The sequence below is a fragment of the Takifugu flavidus genome, chromosome 12, assembly GCF_003711565.1.
Source record: "Takifugu flavidus isolate HTHZ2018 chromosome 12, ASM371156v2, whole genome shotgun sequence".
Lineage (NCBI taxonomy): Eukaryota > Metazoa > Chordata > Actinopteri > Tetraodontiformes > Tetraodontidae > Takifugu > Takifugu flavidus.
This window is the reverse complement of record NC_079531.1, coordinates 12,145,316-12,166,045: the sequence shown is the minus strand read 5'-3', so window position 1 is coordinate 12,166,045 and position 20,730 is coordinate 12,145,316. Positions and strand designations below refer to the sequence as shown.

The 20,730-nt window shown below is 40.9% G+C and overlaps 7 protein-coding genes across 7 annotated transcripts; 1 reads left to right on the top strand and 6 right to left on the bottom strand.

Moving 5' to 3' along the window:
- Positions 1–980: 980 nt before the first annotated feature.
- On the bottom strand, positions 981–4,807 carry foxg1c (forkhead box G1c). Its single transcript, XM_057049892.1, has one exon. It carries the CDS (start codon positions 3,341–3,343, stop codon positions 2,195–2,197), a length of 1,149 nt encoding a protein of 382 aa, XP_056905872.1. The 5' UTR covers positions 3,344–4,807; the 3' UTR covers positions 981–2,194.
- Positions 4,808–5,499: 692 nt separating this feature from the next.
- Positions 5,500–6,729, bottom strand: pglyrp5 (peptidoglycan recognition protein 5). Its single transcript, XM_057049894.1, has 4 exons — positions 6,468–6,729; positions 6,207–6,396; positions 5,829–5,947; positions 5,500–5,745 (listed from the first exon to the last, which is right to left on the bottom strand). Exons 1-4 carry the CDS (start codon positions 6,478–6,480, stop codon positions 5,570–5,572), a joined length of 498 nt encoding a protein of 165 aa, XP_056905874.1. The 5' UTR covers positions 6,481–6,729; the 3' UTR covers positions 5,500–5,569.
- Positions 6,730–6,874: 145 nt separating this feature from the next.
- polr2i (RNA polymerase II subunit I) lies at positions 6,875–8,484 on the bottom strand. Its single transcript, XM_057049896.1, has 6 exons — positions 8,307–8,484; positions 8,067–8,121; positions 7,768–7,841; positions 7,473–7,547; positions 7,175–7,226; positions 6,875–7,087 (listed from the first exon to the last, which is right to left on the bottom strand). Exons 1-6 carry the CDS (start codon positions 8,366–8,368, stop codon positions 7,025–7,027), a joined length of 381 nt encoding a protein of 126 aa, XP_056905876.1. The 5' UTR covers positions 8,369–8,484; the 3' UTR covers positions 6,875–7,024.
- A 248-nt stretch (positions 8,485–8,732) lies between these two features.
- On the bottom strand, positions 8,733–10,747 carry LOC130535071 (complement C1q and tumor necrosis factor-related protein 9B-like). The gene is made up of 3 exons (XM_057049895.1): positions 10,598–10,747; positions 9,587–9,637; positions 8,733–9,283 (listed from the first exon to the last, which is right to left on the bottom strand). Exons 2-3 carry the CDS (start codon positions 9,627–9,629, stop codon positions 8,889–8,891), a joined length of 438 nt encoding a protein of 145 aa, XP_056905875.1. The 5' UTR covers positions 9,630–9,637; positions 10,598–10,747; the 3' UTR covers positions 8,733–8,888.
- Positions 10,748–11,347: 600 nt separating this feature from the next.
- LOC130535067 (complement C1q and tumor necrosis factor-related protein 9-like) lies at positions 11,348–12,637 on the bottom strand. Its single transcript, XM_057049890.1, has 3 exons — positions 12,527–12,637; positions 12,100–12,122; positions 11,348–11,847 (listed from the first exon to the last, which is right to left on the bottom strand). Exons 2-3 carry the CDS (start codon positions 12,107–12,109, stop codon positions 11,438–11,440), a joined length of 420 nt encoding a protein of 139 aa, XP_056905870.1. The 5' UTR covers positions 12,110–12,122; positions 12,527–12,637; the 3' UTR covers positions 11,348–11,437.
- Positions 12,638–12,910: 273 nt separating this feature from the next.
- LOC130535383 (adiponectin-like) lies at positions 12,911–20,094 on the bottom strand. Its single transcript, XM_057050380.1, has 4 exons — positions 19,956–20,094; positions 14,301–14,352; positions 14,004–14,063; positions 12,911–13,926 (listed from the first exon to the last, which is right to left on the bottom strand). The coding sequence occupies exons 1-4, from the start codon at positions 19,959–19,961 to the stop codon at positions 13,529–13,531; spliced, it is 516 nt and encodes a 171-aa protein (XP_056906360.1). The 5' UTR covers positions 19,962–20,094; the 3' UTR covers positions 12,911–13,528.
- Positions 15,719–20,667, top strand: lbhl (LBH regulator of WNT signaling pathway, like). The gene is made up of 4 exons (XM_057050379.1): positions 15,719–16,100; positions 18,898–18,967; positions 19,071–19,368; positions 20,089–20,667. Exons 1-4 carry the CDS (start codon positions 15,931–15,933, stop codon positions 20,157–20,159), a joined length of 609 nt encoding a protein of 202 aa, XP_056906359.1. The 5' UTR covers positions 15,719–15,930; the 3' UTR covers positions 20,160–20,667.
- Positions 20,668–20,730: the final 63 nt, after the last annotated feature.

Below are 20,730 nucleotides of genomic sequence, written 5' to 3'. Positions count from 1 at the left end.
GTGGTATAGTAGATTATTTGAGTTCTTTCAGTTCTGTCAGATTTGGAGATGTTCGAGCAGTCAGGTGACATCGCCCAACCAAACAGCGCCAGCTTTGTTCTGTTAAACATATACGAACTAAGGGGAAAGGGTGTGAGACGGGAAAGAAAAAGAGATGTTGGTCAGATAATCTCCACAGGAGCATTGAAACACTGACAGATTGACTTTCTGGCAAGAGACAGGGAGACGCCTGGGGCCCCCCTACCCACCCACCTTATTTCTAAGGGTGGCAGATCTACCTGCCGAAGCCACTTGCTCCAGATAATGGAAACCTGTGTGCTGCTGGGAGAAGCGAGTGTGAGGGATTGATTTTCAGATGAGTGCTTTATCTTTATGAAGCTCTGCCAGAAGACTTAGACTGGGGAATGACAGGCCTGTAAAATGAGCTCAGTCAGGATTAAGACCTACATTTGATGAGACATAGCCTATACATCTTAAAGGGTTGAAATCAGGCTGCCAGAAATCTTTAAGTCATTATTTTGAAAAGAAAATATACCAAACACTTTTCAGATACAGAACTTTCAGGCAGACACTGTCATATTATTCAAATGGAGACATGTATCCATCCTTCATATGTTTATTTAAAATATATCTAGACAGAGACATTTGCTTCTGTGCTCATGGTGAGTTATCAAGAGCTACACCTTTCAGTTGAGAAAAATAAAATATAAATCAGGGTTTAACAATAAAAACAAACATATTTTATGTAGAAGTATTATCTATGACATGTCTCTCATCTATGTGCTACCAGACAACATGTGCTGTTACTGTATTTTAGTGGAAAAGCTTGTGAATGCAGCAGGATTAAAGACTCCAATGGGCCGTGAATCCATCTTCATCGCCTCATCATCACAGAACAGCAATAACCCCAGTTAAACTGAGACTAAATCAAAAAGGGATCAGCTTTCTGGGCCACCAAAGGGATCTGGAACCCTGTTTAAAAAAGTAAAAGCAAAGAGTTTTTACAGTGACAGCAACAAACCTTTGGCCCGTTTCTCAATACCTGTGCACCTTTGAATCACATGTGATCTCTGTGCTATTATAATACTGAAATCTAACCATGCACAGAAATACATGTTGTTTATCCAGACTGCAGTTTTGCCAACAGTGAAGCGACCTGATCCAAACTGTAACGGCTCAGCAAAGTAGTGGTCTTTGGTCAGTAGTATAAAGCGTCTTTGTCTGAAACTTGTCCAGATTTGCTCTAATCGGTATCATCCTGCATGTATTTTCCTTTTTAATTTCCTATCTGGGAAGGTGAGAGAAAGTTGAAAAGGTGAGGGTGTCAGCTAAAGTCAAGACAACTCAATGAGATCAGGCTGGAAATGCCTGCTGGAATTACATCACTGCCCTGTTTCAACACGATCTCTCCCCAACACAGCTGCAGGTGCACACTTGAACTCTTGATCTTTAAATCAAAAATAGAGCATGATAACAAACAATCAGCATGGAATGTTTCAGCTTTCATAAAAACTCTTCACTGCGTAGGACAAAGTATCTAATAATAAAGGCAGGTGAGGACCATCAACAGCAACATGTTGGAACTGAACACACAAAGCAATTGTTAGAAATTACCACCAGAAACTGGTATTTTTGCTGTATTGTGCATAATAGTGGTTTGACATTTTATTTTACACAAAAGGAAGAAATAATTTACAAAGAAATAATTCTATAAAGTTTTAAATTGCCTGTCCTTTGTATCAGAGATAATTTAAACTTGCTTTTCAGACTGGTAAAAAGTTCACACACATTTCTTTTTTGCATTAATTCTATATTTTCATAGTTTTCAAAAGTTTGTTATAAATCATATAAAATGGTCTATTGGGGAGGAAGAACAAGAATTATGCAGTTTTTTGTACGACTGTAACTTCTGTGAATAGTCTTCAATTAAATGCCACATATTGCGTTTATTTTCTTGTAAATGTGCGTGTAAATAAACACCTACACACCTATACGTAATACGAAAAAGAGCAACAATGATTTGTTGTCAAATGGATCGTTGAATGTTTTTTTTTTGTCTTTTGTCTTTTTTTTTTTTTTTTTTTTACATTTTTTTAAATTTCTGGTATATTCCAAGAATTTAATATGCACCCACAAATGATTTATTGGTCTAAATGATTCAGCTTTATTGTGCCGACAACTAATTGTCTTTATTCTAAGTCAAAGGAGGACTCGAACTAACTTGGCAGTAACTTGGAAAATCGTTAAAGCATCCTCGGGCGTCTGCGTACGGCTTCTGTGAGAGGAACTGTCCCAGACAGGACCTGGAATTGCTGACCTCTTCTGGGCTCGGGCTAAAGGCTGCAGTAGAAGGTATTTGGTGGGAGTAAAAGTAGCTGGCCTGCCCGGAGATCACGTTGAAGGAGCACGGCTCCGAAAGCGGCATGGAACATGGAGGAACAGAGAACGCAGCGCTAATCTGGTGCCGACGGGACTGTGCGCAACTAACTCCAATGTAAGACATTTCCTGACGCGCCTGCACGATGCGGTTTGCGTCCGCCGGACCCGCGGTACTCAAGCAAGAACGCTGGGAAACAAGCGAGCTGGTGTAGCTGGGCAAGCGGTGGTGCGTGCCCACATAAGTTCCTCCGGCAATGTGTGTGCGCACTGGTGTTTGGAGAGGCAGCAACGGCGGCATCGGCCAGTAAAAAGGACCACCAGAAGCCAAAGCGACCCCAGTCGACGCGCTGGAGGGCATCAGACGACCTGCTCCCCTTTTTAGCGCAAGCTTCGCTCTGGAGGCAGCAGCAGCCCTGCGTCGGAGTTTCCCCGATGTGCCGCCAATGAAGACATCCTCGCTGCAGGGGTCCAGCATCCAGTAGTTCCCTTTGCCCGGGTCGTCGTAGTGACGCGGTACTTTTACGAAACACTTATTAAGGCTCAGGTTGTGCCTGATGGAGTTTTGCCATCCTTGCCTGTTCTGTCGATAGTATGGAAAGTTGTTCATGATAAATTCATAGATGCCATTGAGTGTAAGCCGTCGTTCCGGACTCTGGCGGATCGCCATCATGATGAGCGCGTTATAACTAAAAGGAGGTTTTTCGACTTTAACACCCTCATCGGCTGCTCCCGAATTCTTGCATTCTCGTTTACTGACACTTAAATCCAGCCGCGTTTCTACTTTAGCGCGGTGCTGTGGATTCCCCTCCTGGCTGACTTTCTCCGGATGAGCGGAGCGCAGGTTCTGAGAAGAGGAAGGACAGTGGCTCTCCTCCTGCAGCATTCCCTCTCGCCTCAACAGCAGGCTGTTGATGCTGAAGGGAGACTTGTGGAAAAGCCGCTCCGAATGACCCAGATGCTGCATTTTGTTAAAGAAAAGTTAAAATCCTCAAAGGAGCCCGGCGATGGGAGCACAACGCGTCAGTGAAAGCACCAAGATGCGCTGATTCAAAGTGATGAGGAGGGAAAAGCGCCCAGGACCAACAGGCACGCCGCTGCGTGTGCGCATGTTCACAGGGTCTGAGGACTCAAGTAACTGCCTCAAGCATCGGAGTCGTGCACAACTTTAACCTTGTCAGTTTATTTAAGAGGTGAACATTTGGAAAATTGAATATATCTAAAAGAAACAACGAAGCGCGTTTCTTCTTATACCAGTGAGTTAACGTAGATAAACATGTATAGGGTCATAACTAAATATTACAACCGTTTTACTTTAAATATTTGTTGACAAATTAAAAACACAATTCAGAACACTAGTTTATAAACCATTGTAAAAGAGGAAAAGGACAATCCAAATCCAATTATTACTTTATGTTGTTCATTGACAAATTTTGATCATTTAGTTTTGATCAGACTTCTCCATTGCGTTAGCAATAAGATAAAAATGCAACAATGTTTGATTAACATCGACACGTTTAAAAGAACGACCACAGAAGCATCAGCATCCTCTCCCGCTGCACTTAAATACTGTACACCTGACTGATCAGCCTGATTGATCAGCCTGACTGATCAGCCTGATTGATCAGCCTGACTGATCAACCTGACTGATCATTAAACATTGAACTCGTTGGCTTCGGTGACATCACTTCCGTCAACTACAGCACGCGTCTTAGCCTCTGTTTGGCTCCTTTTTCAAGAACAGCCGAGTTAAAAACCCTGAAAGTTTTCATCAAGCCGAACATTTAGCGTCTCCCGTTTTCATCAGCAAGCGTCTAAATTCACAAACACACATTAGAGCCTTCAATCATCTGATTACTGATCGGACCACGTCTTAACAATTTAGCTCGTCACTTCAACTCAAGATTCAAGAATACTTTATTGATCCTCAATAAAGTACTAATAAATAAATAAATAAACTCGTCCTCCTATGGACAAAATGTATTAAAAAAAAAAGGGAAATGAGCAAAAGAGCCATCGAGCATCTACATGAAGCTGTTAACACACCTCATGACAATTAAAACACAAACGTGTTACTATTTACACTTTTACTGGGATATTTTGTTTAATTATTATAACATATAGGGAGACTTGCAAACAACATGAGTCATCAAATAAAATTAGATATGAAAACAGGAAAAATCCACGGAGATTGTGTGTAGAGGCAACAATGAATTCAGTTACACATATTAACTATTTGTAAAAGTCTTACTATTGATACTAAAATAGCTTAAAAAGAAACACATTCTGTTACCATGATGATCTTTCTACAAATGGCTTTTAAATTTCAACAATGCACATTAGAATTTTAAGATACTTGCTATGAACATTTCCTGTATTCATAATTATTATTTTTGGTTTTAGATTAGTTAAAGCCAAGATAACTCTTGCCACATTAGATTTCTATTCTTCCCCCTTTTTGCATTTAAACAATAAATATTCAATCGCTAAATATGTTTAGTCTGTTCAGTTCAGTGATTATGCAGCAGACAAGAAACTGCATTAATTTTACACTTATGGGGACATGAAACCATCATAAAAGTGAAGGGAAACCAAATAAAGTTTTATTTTTCTAACCTACGTTGTTGTAGGAAAGTGAACTAGAAGCAGACGGCTTAGTTGAAACATTAGAATAATATTACAATATTGACATGTGCTTACAGGCTCTCACTTTCATTCTTACTTTTATAGACAATAAATGGTGGTTGATTTAAGGAACAGAAACTGCATACGTATATACAGCCACTTTAACCTCCCCTCAGTTCATCTGATATGGACCTCTATAATCCCTGAGCTGGACAAGCAAGCACTTGTTAGGGAGGCTTGGAGTGGTGCAGAAAGCATGCATTGTTGCCTCTACACACATAATCTCCGTGGATTTTTCCTGTTTTCATATCTAATTTCATTTTATGACTCATGTTGTTTGCATGTCCAGCGGCTTTTTTATGAGAGACGATCAAAGATTGGTTGTAAAATTTTTTTAAAATAAATTCTTGATAATGTGACTCAAGGAGGGTAGAACAAAAGAAATCCTTCATAACAACACTTAGTAATGTTCTTTAGCATTACACCAAATCAGTTGCATTCCTTAAAAACTGAGTTTATTCATCATGCCGTCAGGATTTAACCATCTATTGGTTCAGATCCCTTCTCTCTATGGACGCAGTTTCAGTTTTGGTAGGGCAGCATAAAGATTGGCTCCTGGACATTCTGTGGCACTCAGGTCTCTGTGTCCCATCAGTGCAAAATCTGGGCATAAGAAGCCTTGAGAGACTCCGGAGTGCAGCAGCTGCCTGACCGACAACACTGCCTCCGAGCTTGGGGTGTCGTCTGAAAACAAAAATTAACGTTGGCACGATGGCAAAATGGACTGAGTAAATGCATAAAAGAAAAGAGTGAATGAGGAAATGTACTGTTGAAGTTGCCCATGAAGGCGATCCCCAGTGATTCATTATTGAAGCCTTTGGCATGCGCTCCGACCACTCCCCATCCACGGCCCTCGAACACCGTACCATCGAACCCAACAAGAAAACTGAAAAGTTTCACATGAATATGCATCCCTTGTGTGAGCTTTTGACTTAATGGAGATTTAAAGAATTATTTTGCACGTTCAAATAAGGCAACCAGTAACTGTTTTTGTTCACTGTCACTGTTGAGTTATTTTAATATTAAAACAAAAAGTTAAGTTTAGACTTTAAATTCCAGAAAATTTTGAATCCCAAAATGTTCATGAAGTGATACATGGAGGAATAGAATCTACAGGATGAAAGTGGAGTCTTGTAGCTACTCACTTGTATCCAATGTCATCAAAGTTCCGATCATTCATGTGAAACCTCTGAATGCTCAGGAGGAGATCTCTGCACCCGCTCAGGCCGGAGCACTTTGGCAGAGCCGTGTGGTGGATGACGACTTTCTGAGCAGGGCCCGTCAGGTTCTCCCTGCTCTTTGGAGGAGCTGCTCCCCATTGAGCCCTCGAAACCACTGAAAAAGAGGCCAAACATGTTCTCTTAGCCTTGTGTTCTCACTAAAAGCTGCTTTTGAGGCTGCCTTACCTGTGCAGTCCATGATGTTCTGATAAATCACCTGTCACCTTCAGTGCACTGCTTTTATTTGGCTTCTGCAGGTGTGGTCACGGGAATTACACCTTCCTCATTCTTTTGTCTGCAGTCACTATTGCACAAATTGTCCTGTCATCCACGCCATCAAGTAATAATCCATGTTTACTAAGCAGGTAGGTGGAAAATACAGAATTATATAAGAAAGTTACATCAACAGTGGAAAACATTCCGCTGTGACTTCCTCCAAACTGGCTTTGAAAAATTATGTGAAAAAGAAAATGCTGAATCAGCATGTGGGACACGATTGAGGGTAAGGTCCAAAGAGTGGTTTAGGGGACCGCGGTGTCAAAGGTGTGTCTAGTCATTACAACCTTTATGATATCGAACAAAAACACAGAGCCTTTCAAAAACAACTTCATTTTTTAATCTAACAACATAAAACAAAGGGTAAAAAACAGATTACATTCACAAGACAGAGTCTGACCCTACAAATCAGGACACGAATAAGAGGAACTGCAGAAGCGTCACTGCAGACATGTAAAAGTCCACGGTTACTCCGTCCATCTGTGTCCACAGTGGGGTGCCGTGCAAACGTAGTAGAGTCTCATCGCATCCTGTCAGATAAAACGCCACTTTAAAAGTTTGCCTTTCCTTTTAGGCTAATTAATAAAATCAGTGAAGCAATAAACAGCGCTGATTACCTCAGCCTTCATACTATGAGACTGGAAGAACACCGCCTCCTTGTGGCCACATCTGAGAAGACAAATGTGAAAAGAGTCTTCCATTGCAACATCACATCCATCCATCCATAACAGCAAAATAACTGGTAAATAATAAAGTAGGGAGTGTAGAGCTGATTCAATATAGAGCAGAATGTGGATCTCTTCATGCTGTTCTGTTTCATCCACAGCCTAAATACAAAACTATAAGCCAAAAAGGTTGTGCATTTTGTGCATGTTAACATTACAGTTTAGACTTCTTCCTGATGGCAAAACTTACTTGGGACATGGGTGATCCTCTGTTCTTGGTAGCGTTGGATCCTGAGACACGTCAGCAATTATTTGGGTCAGCTCGCTAGGAAAAAAAAACAACCAAAAATCGGATTGGACCAAACAAATGGGGCACAACATGCTAGCACTAGAGATATATTTTGGAAGGTTTCACTGACTTTATCAATTTAAAAAAAAAGAAAAAGTAAATGAAGCGTTAATTTCAGTTTGACAATAGTGGCTACAATACAAACACAGCTCCATGTGTGGAATTAATGAGATGATCATGTACATCTTGTACTTACTCAACCTCATGGGTGATCTTGTTGACATAGATGCAACTGTTGTCTGCCTCTTGTTGGTAGTCACAGTTTCTGCACTGTAAAAAAAGACAGTTGTTACTACTGACTGAATCTAGAACCTCTTAAAGCTCTCAGGTCAAGTCACCTTTAACCTGGAAAATTAAAACAGCGCACAGAAATAGAATTTCCACGAGATTGGTTGGATTTGGGTTGAGGATGTCGAATTCTATCACAGATTCAGGAGTGATAACTTGGATCTTGGATACAGTTAAAGCCATAGATGTGCGTCACTCAACACTTACCGCGTATAATAAGATACGGTTCTCCTTGTCTTCTTTCGGGTATAACATGTTGTTACTGCAAAAGAAGCCTCTTTATTGATCAGATGCCAGAATGTTTCAACTTAAAAATAAAACTAGAATCTGGAACGTCTGCCTTTTAAAAGATTAATTCACCTTAATGTTCACCTAAGTTAGCATCCAAGTTAGTTAGCCAGCTTAATTTGCTTTTCAAACATGTGCATTTGCAGCTTTATGACTCACCATTCCTGACAAAACCGAATACCGACGAATCCTGGTTCATATGTTCCAGTTTCTAAATCCATAATAACAGTTAACGCTAGAAAAAGAATAAATTTCACAAACTATAAGCAGCCACTTTCAGCTCAACAACTCGTTTAGTCTGCGCATGCGTACAGAGTCGTTATAGCAGACAGCGCTACTAGCGGTGGGAAGACCAAATAATAGGTACGTCATAGGCAGACTGCTGCCCCCTGTTGGTCATGGGTTACATAATATTTTACTTATAAAATAAAGAATAAAATCCTTTATTATTAATCTTATAATGCAGCGTTTAGGTTTTTCCTTAGTTTTGAATACAGTTATGTTACTTACAAATGTTCAATATTGCAACATTTCTTCCTGTGAAAAAGACAATAGAGCTTGAAGAAAAAGTACAACCAACCAAAAAAATGTTAAACTGTGATTTTATTTGCCCCATGAAGAGCATTATAACTTCTGTGATAGTAGATATACATCATGTAAGGCACAATAAAAGACCAAAGTCATGGTTCACTTTATCTTATGCAAGGCTGTTTTAGCACAGTCATTCTTAAACAGGCACCCTCAGCCCAAAAGAACACCTGCAAAGACAGTATCATTATCTTCAGTTGCAAAAATGTCATTCCTTCCACTCCCCCAGATGTTCACTGAAACAATATCCTTTTTAGCGAGCTTGATCACGCTGCTCATGCTTGCCACCTGACTACACTTCTCAGGGAGAGTGGTGTGGTAGAGAGATACTACCTTCTCCTTATTTTTGAAAATAGCACACTGACCACGTCCATACACCGATGCATGCACAGAGAAGTAGTAGAAGCCATCCACGGGGCAGGTGAATAAGCCTGTGTCTGCGCTGTAGCCGTCTCCCTCATTTACCAGCACATTTGCGAACTTCAGCACTCCTGAGTGGGAGGGATAACTGTCACAAGCATTCAGCTTGGCTGTGAAGGCAACAGTCCCTAGAATGGGCAACAGCAATAATGTCACAGAAATCATATTTGACTGCATCATCTTTATTCATTTGTACAAATGAAAAATTTGAAAAACAAATGAAAAACAAGGTGATTCAACTTTAAGAAAATCCACTTAGCTGTAGATCTGATTGTTAAAGGTGTTAGTAGAGAACAGCCACACAGTAGTGACAATTATCTACCCCCACACTGCTAAAAAAAATACAATTTATCACCCTGCTGTGCAATAAGAGAAAAAGCCTCCAGCAGATTTGTGAAACTCTTTCAATCTACAGTTTTCTAGCATTTTACCTGATGGGCTGACACTGTCTCCACGACCTGGTTCAAGACTCATGGCTCGACCTGCCAAAACAACATCCTGTATTATTCTAACATGAAGATGGTCTGCAAGATAAAAGATTTTTAACTTTTGAGGGGATTTTGACATGAGGTCATGGGGGCAAGTGACAGATTACTATCTAAGAGAGAAAACGACCCCGCCCTCCCCGAAAAAACAAGAACAACAGCCCATGACTTTCTTAGTTTTGCTAAAGAATACTCCAAATGTCAAAATGATGAGAAGTAACAGCCTAAAGTTATTCATCTGCACCTCATTTTGCAACCCAGCTTGTCTAAATTCAGGATGCAACATGAGAACATGATGTGAGTGAAGAAGAAAATAAAATAAAAAACCATAAAAACAACTGAGTTCAACATATGTGTGGACTAAAATCGCAACAGTAAATCAAACATGAACACGTAAAAATGTCTGCTGCTGAGCCACATTCTTCAGATTCATGTGGGCTGCCAGTGGGTGCGTCACAAACAACTTAAGTTCAAATGTTATTTGTTAAAAGGTCTTTCAACATCCGGTAAAATTTAAAGCACTATGTGGTGTCAGTGATGTGGCTCTGGATCAGTTCATTTCTCATCGGTCTCTGTGGTGACACCTTCTCTGGTTTGTGGGGCCCCTCACAGTCCTATCCTGGGCGCCTTTCTAGTCAAAATCTGGTTACACCAGTGTTTTGCACATCTTTCCTGTTTGGTAGAAACCAAAATTGGTTGTCTAAACCATGTCTAAACCAGTACCCTTTAAATACATCTATACAGGCAAAAATAGTGCTCTATAAACTTTTAAAAAACAACTCGAAATTCTTAAGGCCCCCAGACACATTCACTAATTTCACACACACAATCAGGATGAATTTAAAGCCAACTGCAGATGTGTGTGGAAGCTTCGGTATGAGATCACATTTATGGCTTCTTGACTTAAAAGAGGGACCAAAATAAATGCATATGCACCTTAGATCTGTATTTACTCACCAAAACAGAAGAGGCGCTGTAAGGAAGAGGAGAGCAACCACAACAGCGAGGTTCACAGGAAAGACAACAGCAAAATAAGTAAATGTTTGGGTCATAGTTCGACCTGTATGATAAAACTTGAATACCTACGTTCCCCGTCTTGTCCTGCTCAAACAAGCCGTACCACTACACCCGCCCCCCTACAGAGAGAATTAATCTGATTGGCCCGTGAGTTTATGCCGTCAGTCAAACAGAAAAAAAGATATTAGACTAATAGCTTTTAGGTTACGCTGTTGATGGCGTAACCTAATTTGCTATTAGTCTAATGTCTTTTTTCTATTTGCATTTTGTGCAAGAGTGTAGAAAAGACCTTTTAAAATGAAGATAAACACCTTAAATTATTTCACTTTTTAAACCTTTGGCAGCTTAACTTTAAACTAAATTGTATATTAATACAGTTACGATGTAGATATTTAAAAGATCTGATCCTTAGATCTGTCTGAATTGACTTTGCATAAACACACACTTTACTGAAATTAACAAATAACTGATTTTTATACACTGTAGTGCAGTCACACTGTTCTGATGAAATTGTGATGTAGCTACATTCAGAAGGCTCACTGAGTCTATATATATATATATATATATATATATATATATATATATATATATATATATTTAGAAAGTATTAAATATACAACCAAACAGATTAAAATGTTGCAAGCATTCATGGTGCAACTGCATTCTTAGTTCGAAATAACTGAAAACTCATTTGATTATGTTTCTCAAAACTTTACTGAATGTGTGACACATAACATTTATAGGAGACAATGGAGATAAACAATTGACAATATAATGGCTTTAGCGTAAATAAAACCCAGTAAAGATAGTGTCATTATCTTCTGTTGCAAAGATGTCATTTCGCCCCTGACCCCATAAATTCACCCAAACTTCATCTTTCCTTGCCAGTTTGATCACACTGCTCATGGTGGCCACTTGACTGCTGTTGTAGCTAAGTTGATCTGGTTGGTTGGTGTGATGCAGAGAGGCCACATTCTCTCCGTTTTTCACCAATACACTCTGTCCCTCTCCATAAACGGTGATGTGCACCATGAAGAGATAAAGCCCATCGGTGGGGCAGGTGAAGATGCCTGTTTCAGGACTGTAGCCTTTTCCCTCATTGAGCTCCACTTTGCCAAACTTGAGCACTCCAGAGTGTTTTGGATAGCTGTCGTGAACATTCAGCTTGGCTGTAAAGGCTGCAGGTCGACCTGGGTGGTGAGTCAGTTAAAGCAAACATTTTCATTATTTGTGCTGATCAGTGTATCATTTTAACATTTTCAGACTTGGTGCAGGTCAACACTCTGGAATTATTATTATTTTAAGATGTACAATGTATATTGATGCACCTTGTATTTACAGTTCAGCAGGGTTACATACTACCTAATACTAATACTTAAAATAGAAACAAATAAAAATTTCAGAAGCAAATTGTGTTCAGTGGGTAAATGTTCAAACTTTACCTTGTGCCATGACTGGAGATCACCTGAGGCAGGATAAAGAGAAATAAATTCAGCACATTTTCCACATTACAGCATTATAAAGGTGACTTGCTTTAAAACATGCAATCACCTTTAGCCACAACATCAACCAGGAAAAACACTAAATGACCATAAACCGCAATGGAAAATAAGATCTTCAATCATGAGTCACCATTTCAGTTGCTTTTAGATGTTTTCCCTGCTGAATGTAAAGTAAGGCCTCGAAAAAGTCAGATGTTCAACTCTGCAGACATTTTCCACCTCATTCACACTCACCAGTGAGCAGAAACAGTGGAAGTTTCAATGTTTCTATCTGATTAATGTGGATAAAATCATTTTCTGTCCTGCAAGACCTTCATAAAGCCACAAATCTTTTGCTTTATTCGAACAGAGCAACAGACATGCTTACCTGTTGGAGCGAGCTGCAACAACAACATGGACGTCTGCAGTGTCTGCAATTCTGGAATTAGGGTGTGTGTGTGTGTGTGTGTGTGTGTGTGTGTGTGTGTGTGTGTGTGTGGTGTGTGTGTGTGTGTGTGTGTGTGTGTGTGGTGTGTGTGTGTGTGTGTGTGTGTGTGTTTGTCATTCAGAGGAGTGGGGTTGTTCTGACAGATGAACAGAAAGATTCTTCAGATTCTTGTTGGCTTCCTGATTGCAGAGCTGACATAAGTACTTCTTCTCTGTTCTACCCTTGGAACATTGGTCATTATAATCATCAGTTATAATGTTAGTATAATGAATAATAAAACATTATCTTTTTGTGTTGAAATTAATATGAAAATAAAAATAATACTGCTTAAACAAGTTTAATGCAATAGTCAGGCTCCACCAAAACGGAGAGAAGACAACGTGAGACAACTATAATGAAAATAGCTGAAGTACTCAAACATCCATAGGTGGAAACTGTTGTGCTGCCTGTACCAACAGGTTTTCATTGAAACATGAGTCTTGACTGAACCATTATCAACACTGTACATTCTGCAAATGAATTCCACAGATTCCTCCTCCACTGTAATTATACACACAGCAATCATTTCACAACTCTGGCATCATGGCAACAAGACAAAAGGGCTATTATAGGAAACAAATGACACTCCATCCATCCATCCATCCATCCATCCATCCATCCATCCATCCATCCATCCATCCATCCATCCATCCATCCATCCATCCATCCATCCATCCATCCATCCATAATGACTATAAACAACCCAAACATTTTTATTACTGTCATAAAATAAGTTTATTCCAGTCTGTTTTGAATCATCATTATGATCATGTCCGTATGTTAGTCATCACATACTGTCTAGGTGTTGATCCACGCAGCACAACTGAACTAAAATAACTTCCATTTTAAATAAAAAATAAAGCATGTGTACATTTGTATACACAGAGAATGAAATTTGCTCTATCAGCCCACATAAAAGCCAACAAAGACAGTATCATTATCCTCAGTTGCAATTATTTCATGGCGCCCATGCCCCCAGAGGTTGACCCATAGCTGGTCTCCCACAGACAGCAGCACCGTGCTGCTGATACTGGCCACCTGACAGCAGTCATTGGGAAGGCTGGTGTGATACACAGAAGCCAGACTTTCTCCATTCTTGAATATGGCACACTGAGCCCGTCCGCACACTGACATGTGTACGGCAAAGTGGTAAAGTCCCTTCAGGGGGCATGTGAAGATGCCTGTGTCAGGGCTATAGGCGTCTCCTTCGTTTACCAGCACATCCACCAGCTTCAGGATGCCACGGTGGTAGGGAGTGCTGTGGGCCCTGTTCAGCTTGGCCGTGAAGGCAACTAGTGTCCCTGCAGTGATGAGGACAGTTGATTAGAGACCAGCTATTAGACTGAATGGATGGATTTACACTTCTGGTGTGGTTTACTTGCTGGGACATCAGGGTGGATGACCTGCCCCTTTTTCTCTTCTTCTTCTGCAGGTTTCGCTAAAACGGTGACAAATGTGAAAAATCAATAACCCGATTCACAGTTTAAAAAAAGAAAAAAAGAATTCACATTTAACCAAAATAAATAGATGATTTATATTTGAAAAGATTAAAAGTTTAGGGTTATTATATAGTTATTACAAGTGAAAACCTGCCTTGGTATCAGCGTTGGTATGTTGTTACACTGTTTTTCAAAGATGTGCTAATTGAAATAAATTGAAAGATAAACATGCTCACCAGAGGGGCTTTCACGGCTGCAGAAACACCCCATGCTTCCAGCCGCAGTATTCTGTGAAACGAAGGGGGAAATTCAGGGACCCTGTGGTGTTCCCGACCTCTGAGACTAAAGCGGAACTCTGGACCTGCTACATAGCTCTAAAATTGTGGCTTCTGTGCAGCTTGACAGACAAGTCGGAACAAAGGCAGCCAGGTTTTCTGGTTGTGCTCGCTGATAACGCCAGAGGCACATTTCCGTCATTCAAGTTCCACAAATCCCATCAATTAAAGGAACTCAAGCAATGACAGAGGAAAATGCGAAATGAATGAAGGTTGTCCTGTCTTTTCCGTGTCCTTCTTAAAACCTTTTTTGTCAGTGTGGACCACAGTTTCAACGTAATGCCCAGAACCATAAGGATGCTGGCCAGTCCTAGCCTTCAACCAGTTTAAACAATCGCCTTACATACTCTGTTGTTAGGTCTGTAAATGCAGGCGTTCCTATTGGATAGCTCCACAACAACAAACACATTCTTTGTTCTTTTGTACACATTGGATTGGATTGTAGCAACAGTTCTGCAGGTTTTGGTGTTGGTTTTGAACCTCTGGTAGTGTGATAAAAAAATCCGCTTCTCATGGATCGTGTCTGCTCAGCTGCATTCAAGCAGTACCATCAGAACCTCTCTATCCTGTCATCAAGTTGACCCATCCACCTACCAGTCTGTGTAACCAGGGTTACAGAGGATATAGCTGTTGGAAGTGACCAGTGAGAGGAGTCAACATCGCTGCTGAGGCTGCTACCACTGTGGTCCAGAGCTGGACACGCTGCTGGAACACTATTTTCTGTAAAAACAACAGAAAAAGCCTCAAATCATCATAGATGATTAGATGGATGGAGGCTGAAATTACGTTAAAACTATTTATGATTTGAAGTTCATTGAAGTGTCACAAGATCTGTGTCTGTTGAAACAGGTATGTAAATGGTACCTTTACTACCCCGTTCCATAAATAACTCCCTCACTTAGCCTGCAGAGGGGATTACACGCTGCTGGTTGCAACCCTGAGTCTCTTTAGTAATAGTTGGAGCCGGTTATATATCTGTCCCCTCCCCATCCCTGAGCTGTTGATCCTTGGGCTAATTCCATGAGTCGTCCAAATCTAAATCCCACATTGGAGCAACTGGACATGAGGAAGGAAAGGGTAGGAGGGTCTATCAGCAAACTGGGTGGAGGGGGTGACAATGACCCAATAATGAAAAGATGCAGAATCAGTGTGTGTTTAATCAACAGGTTTGATTCATGCATCCATTGTTGTTCATGTGGGGACGTAGTGCCGACCCACGCTGCCAACTCTGCGGAGGGGGACCATCCAGCCTGGCTGACGTCACCCGGACAGCCTCTGTAATCGAAACAGACGCTAATCCTGCTCCTCTCCAAAGCCTGGCAGTGGGGTGGGCCGGGATGGGGAGGGATATTGATAGACACGTGACAAAGGAAGTTGTCTCTGAGTGATGAGGGACTACATGGAGACGACGGGCTCGCAGAGATACTTCAGCCAGGTTTGAGTGGCTGTTTTAAGACAGGACACACATCCAGCTCTTCATCATCTGCACAATTTCTGGAACACCTGCGGGGTCGGGACCCCCCCCCGCAAAATGAACCCTCCTTCGCTTGATCCAGGCTTGGTGGAGGAGGAATGCTGTGGGGGCTGCTTCCCTCCACCTGCTCCTCAAGCACCCTCTGATGCCTCACCTGAAGAAGCAGGCCTCAGTTGTGGGAGGCTGTGCAAAGATGGAGAAGACGTCTCCCTGACTGCAGGTGAAGGGTAAGAGTATGAAAGGATTCAGCACCAATGACGCGTGAAAAGTGAAGCTGCATTAGCAAATTTACCTCAACAGCAGCTGAAGCTAGTATGTCTGTGACTAAAAATCACAAAGATTTAGCTTAAGTTAAACAATTTAGTCTGATATTATACTACAAACCTTAAATATTTTATTGACCTTACCAGTAATTGGTTTTGCTAAATATCCTAATAAAGTATTGCAAAAGCTCTCAGTCAATGTAAAGAAATGGACACTCAGAATGATATTGACACAACTGTTCACAACTCTATGAGTTTTCATTCTAATACAGATAATCTAGACCAGAATAAATGTAAAATTTTTTGAATTTAAAACAGCAACACCAAAGAAACTGTATGAATGAATGCTCAGCCCATCATAATTGAAAGGGTTAAGAATAATGAACAGGACAGCTGACAGGGGGACTGGGTCATTTATCTATGTGGCACCAGTATATTAGTCCAGTTCTGCTAATCCTGCAAACTACCTGTAACAAAGCAGAAGCTCACTGCAATGGGATGTGTCTCCAGCATTTTTTCATCCTAACGTCGAAGATAATAACAACTAACCCTTTAAAACAACACTTGTACACTTGTTACTGTCTGGAAAACAATCGGTCTTTGACTGCAAACTGCTGAACTTAAAATTTCCTTTTTGGATAAAAAAATATAAATTTTATCAAACTGTCAATAATAATGTGTTTGAAGAAACACATAAATACTAATCTCATGATAGAGACACTTCATCCCCCAGATTGGTTTTAAACAGTCATTTAATTAGATTATTTTTTGCTGTCCTGTGTGTAAAAGTGCCATCCTGTCTGACTGTTGACCGAGCTGAAACATGCAGGTGTTTACAGAGTGTCTATGAAGGGGATTACATGGAGCTTAAGCTGCTTCATAATAATAGCTGGTGAAAATTTCCATCGCAGGTGGCTCACAAACAGCTGCATGAGACCGTTTAGCAGCATCACATCAGAAATTAAATTGATGTTTAGTGCAAACTCAAATGTGGGTCAAAAAAGATACCAGCATCCCAAAGCTGATCCTGTTTACAGGAGAACAAGCTGGCCTCATTCTGACAGGGCTGCAAACTGGATTAGTATTATTTCACTTATTAACACAGTAATCAACACAGGCTGAGAGTGATGACAGTTTGCGGCAGCGAGGAGACATAAACTGCAAATAAATCAGTTCTGATCAGTTCGGATCCACTGAATTTGAAATTACTTCTGCAGAACGAGACTGCAAATTTATCTTTCATATTTAAGTGCATTTTATTGCTAATGGGTAAATCAGATGTGCTCAGTTTTACATGGCCAATAATGCGATGTTGTTTGATTTGACCATGTAAAAAAGATGAACTATTGGCTGAAGTATTTCCAATATTTGTGAACTGCTGTTAGCAAACAAGTACCAACCAAACACCAAAAATAAAGTATCTAAAAGCAGATAAAGTGGGGATTAGATTTGTCATTCAACTGAAATTTCATCAGTATGAGCAAGATTTAACAGACTGTCATGAAGCCAGGCCAGCTGAGTGACAAACTCTGACTGGGACCTAACAGAGAGAGGGCCTCAGTGGTAAAAGGCATAAGGAGCAGGAGAAGAGGGATAAAAAGAGGATTTTCAGTCTTTTTAATCCTTTCTCTGCTTTGAGGGAGACCACACAGATGAGGCCTGAGGCTTTGATTGATATGAGAAACAAGCAACTACATTAAATGCATCATTGCTAATGATCTGTGTCGACCCCTACAGCCCCTCACCTACAGAGCAAACCTGTCTATGAAAGGACCTCCATCTTTGCTCACACCGGACCCCTCTGCTAGTTTCAGCACCAGCCACCTCATAAAAGTAGTAGACCTCAAGATGAGAAGGTCTGGTTGTCCAGGACAGTAAACGCAACCTTTCCCATAACACGTACAGTACAGGACCAATGTCACACTTAGTGACTTTTGAATTAGTCACTTGACTCATCGCTGTCTCATCTCTGACTAATTTCCTGGAGGTTCATCTAAATGTCCGACTTCGTCCAGTGGCATCACGGCTGTCATGTCAAGAATCCTCATTTCCTCCATAACCTGAAGAATTGGTACCTCCCATGACCTTCAAAGGCCCCACTAAGAAACAAAAGACACATCTCTGCAGGTCATCTACAGCTGCAGTTGGAGAATGGGCAACTTGGGAAAGAACCTACTGGTTCCTGGGAAAATACAAAAATCTCTGCTATTTATCTATACACACAAGGCATTTTTAACCTTCAGTGTCACACATGAATCACCCTTTCATTTGATTTGATCTGATCAGTCAAGAAAAGAGCACAGATGTTTCCATAGTAACCTTTTACATAGTATTTTGAAGGCTTTCACTCTTCTAGAAGTCTTATAGCCTGATGGCACGACAATGTCTCACTTATCAAATGAAATACAAGGCCCAGATGACATAATCCATTTTGGTATCAAATCCTGCAGTATTGCAGTTCTGCACTAATCTGAGCACCTTTAATTCCCACCAACTTTTAGCTGATGAAAATCTCTGAGCTATTGTAAAATCCCAGCAAACAGGAGGTGAGGTGATTTCATCCAGCAACAGCTGGGAATAGTCAGATCGTCGGGCTGAAAAAGCCTCTTGAGGTTAAAAAAAGAAGCTTATGATAACGCTGAGAATGCAAAAATATTCCTCTATCCTGATTCACCAGCTAAAAATACGCTTCTGACCCAGCTTTAGGTTCCTGCTGGCTCCTTCACGGTGAATATTATGATGTCTCTGTTCCCCCCTGCAGGAAGATGGAGGCCAGTGCGCACAACCTAAACAGCGAGGATGCTGAAAAGGAGCAAAGGTTCTCATTCCAGGTCTGCTGCATCACCAGTTTTATCTTTTTTTTTTCATTAGCAACACATTGTGCAGGTGAATGTTGAAACAAGTGTTGGTCTGAGCTTTACATTGGTCCTCCAGATTTTCCCTGACCCTGTAGAGGTGGTCCTGAGCCCCAACGCCACCCTGAACAGCTTGGATCACGGCCAAGAAAAAGAGCGTCTACCCTCAATCGTTGTGGAACCCACTGAGCTCAGTGAAGTGGAGAGTGGAGAGCTGCGCTGGCCCCCCGAGACTATGGACATGGAGGAAGACGAGGAGGACCTGTTCTTGGAGCAGTGCATCCCGCCAGCCAATATAGCAGACTGGGGGGAAGAAGAAGAGGTCGGAGAGGAGACGTTGATTCTGCTGACCCCGCAGCCGGGATTGACGCTCATTGGTGAGTTGGGTGAATTAGAGGCTTGTTTCTGCTCTCTTCACTCAGTTATGAGACATGTTGAGAAATGCTGATTGTGACAGCTCCTAGGCCATAGGAACTGTTTCTTGTTTAGGTTTTGGTCCCAGGATGCAGAAAGTGGCTAATTAGCCATGATGGTTGACACCTGGAGTGACTACTTCCTTTATAGATGGGTGCAAAAGAAGCCATTGTCTCTCTGGATGTGGTGACCTGGTTGGTTTTGAATTTGGTTTGAGCGTGTCTTTAGCTCGCCTATTTCTCAGTTCCTTAGGTTCGAATAGTGTGATGTAGTTTCACAACCTCAATAACAAAACATCTTGCGTGATCTCTGCAATTCTGTCGTTCCTTTCAGCAGGGCTGTGACACGATCAGCTGGGATTTGGATGCATATTCTATTTGCGAAAGGACTTGACGGAAAAAAACCCTGATTCTCTCAGTTTTGGAAGCAGAGTCAGCATATTTTAGTGTCAACATATTTCTCCAGTGTTCCTTCCACATTTTCATTTTGTGATGGGACCTTTTAAAACTACTGTTTAAGATTTAAAAAAAGCAATAATTAGCTACCTTACCTGCATTATTTGGGACCATGGGGGGATACTGGAGAACCCAGAGACAACAGACGTGGAACCTGTTTAATAAAATCCAAGCAGAACCTACTATGAATGCTGTTAATGTCCTGAAGACTGTATTTTTTTTTTCCAGACCTGCAGTCAGATGCATTTAGAGATGACACCCCCACGCTTCCACCGAGCAGTGCTCCTGCCCTCAACTGATTATCATTGTTTATGACAAGCGGACCATCACTACAAAACAACGTGGACCCAGATGAGCGCAAACAAACGTGACGATGACGAGAATCAACACTGACGATGTTGCACACGTGGGATCACCACAGGGACAGAATCATGTTCTCAGGCAAGATTTAATTTCATTTCCCTTTTTCCAGCTATTTTAAGGGCTCAACAAGGAACATTAAAATGTTTTTATTGAACTTAGAGTTGATGATTTTCTGTAAATGTCTGTGATAAGCAATAACCAAATATTTTCACAATTTTTAAAATGTCACTTTATCCACCAGTAGATGTGTCATTGTGTGACCAGTTTTCAACTTACGTGCTAAAATGTTCTGTGGTTGCAGCTGATATGTCACAATTTTGGACAAATTTGTCAGAGAAAGCAGTTTCTTCAGTTGTGTAAGAGTAGTTTTACTCATTGTGGAAGAGCCCTTGTGTCAGTCTGACTGTAAAATGACTGTTAATAAAGTCTTTTGTCTGACTGAAATTTACTGTCTTATTCCTGTAATATTCCAAATTTAAGTGTCACGGTAAGTTACAAGATATATAT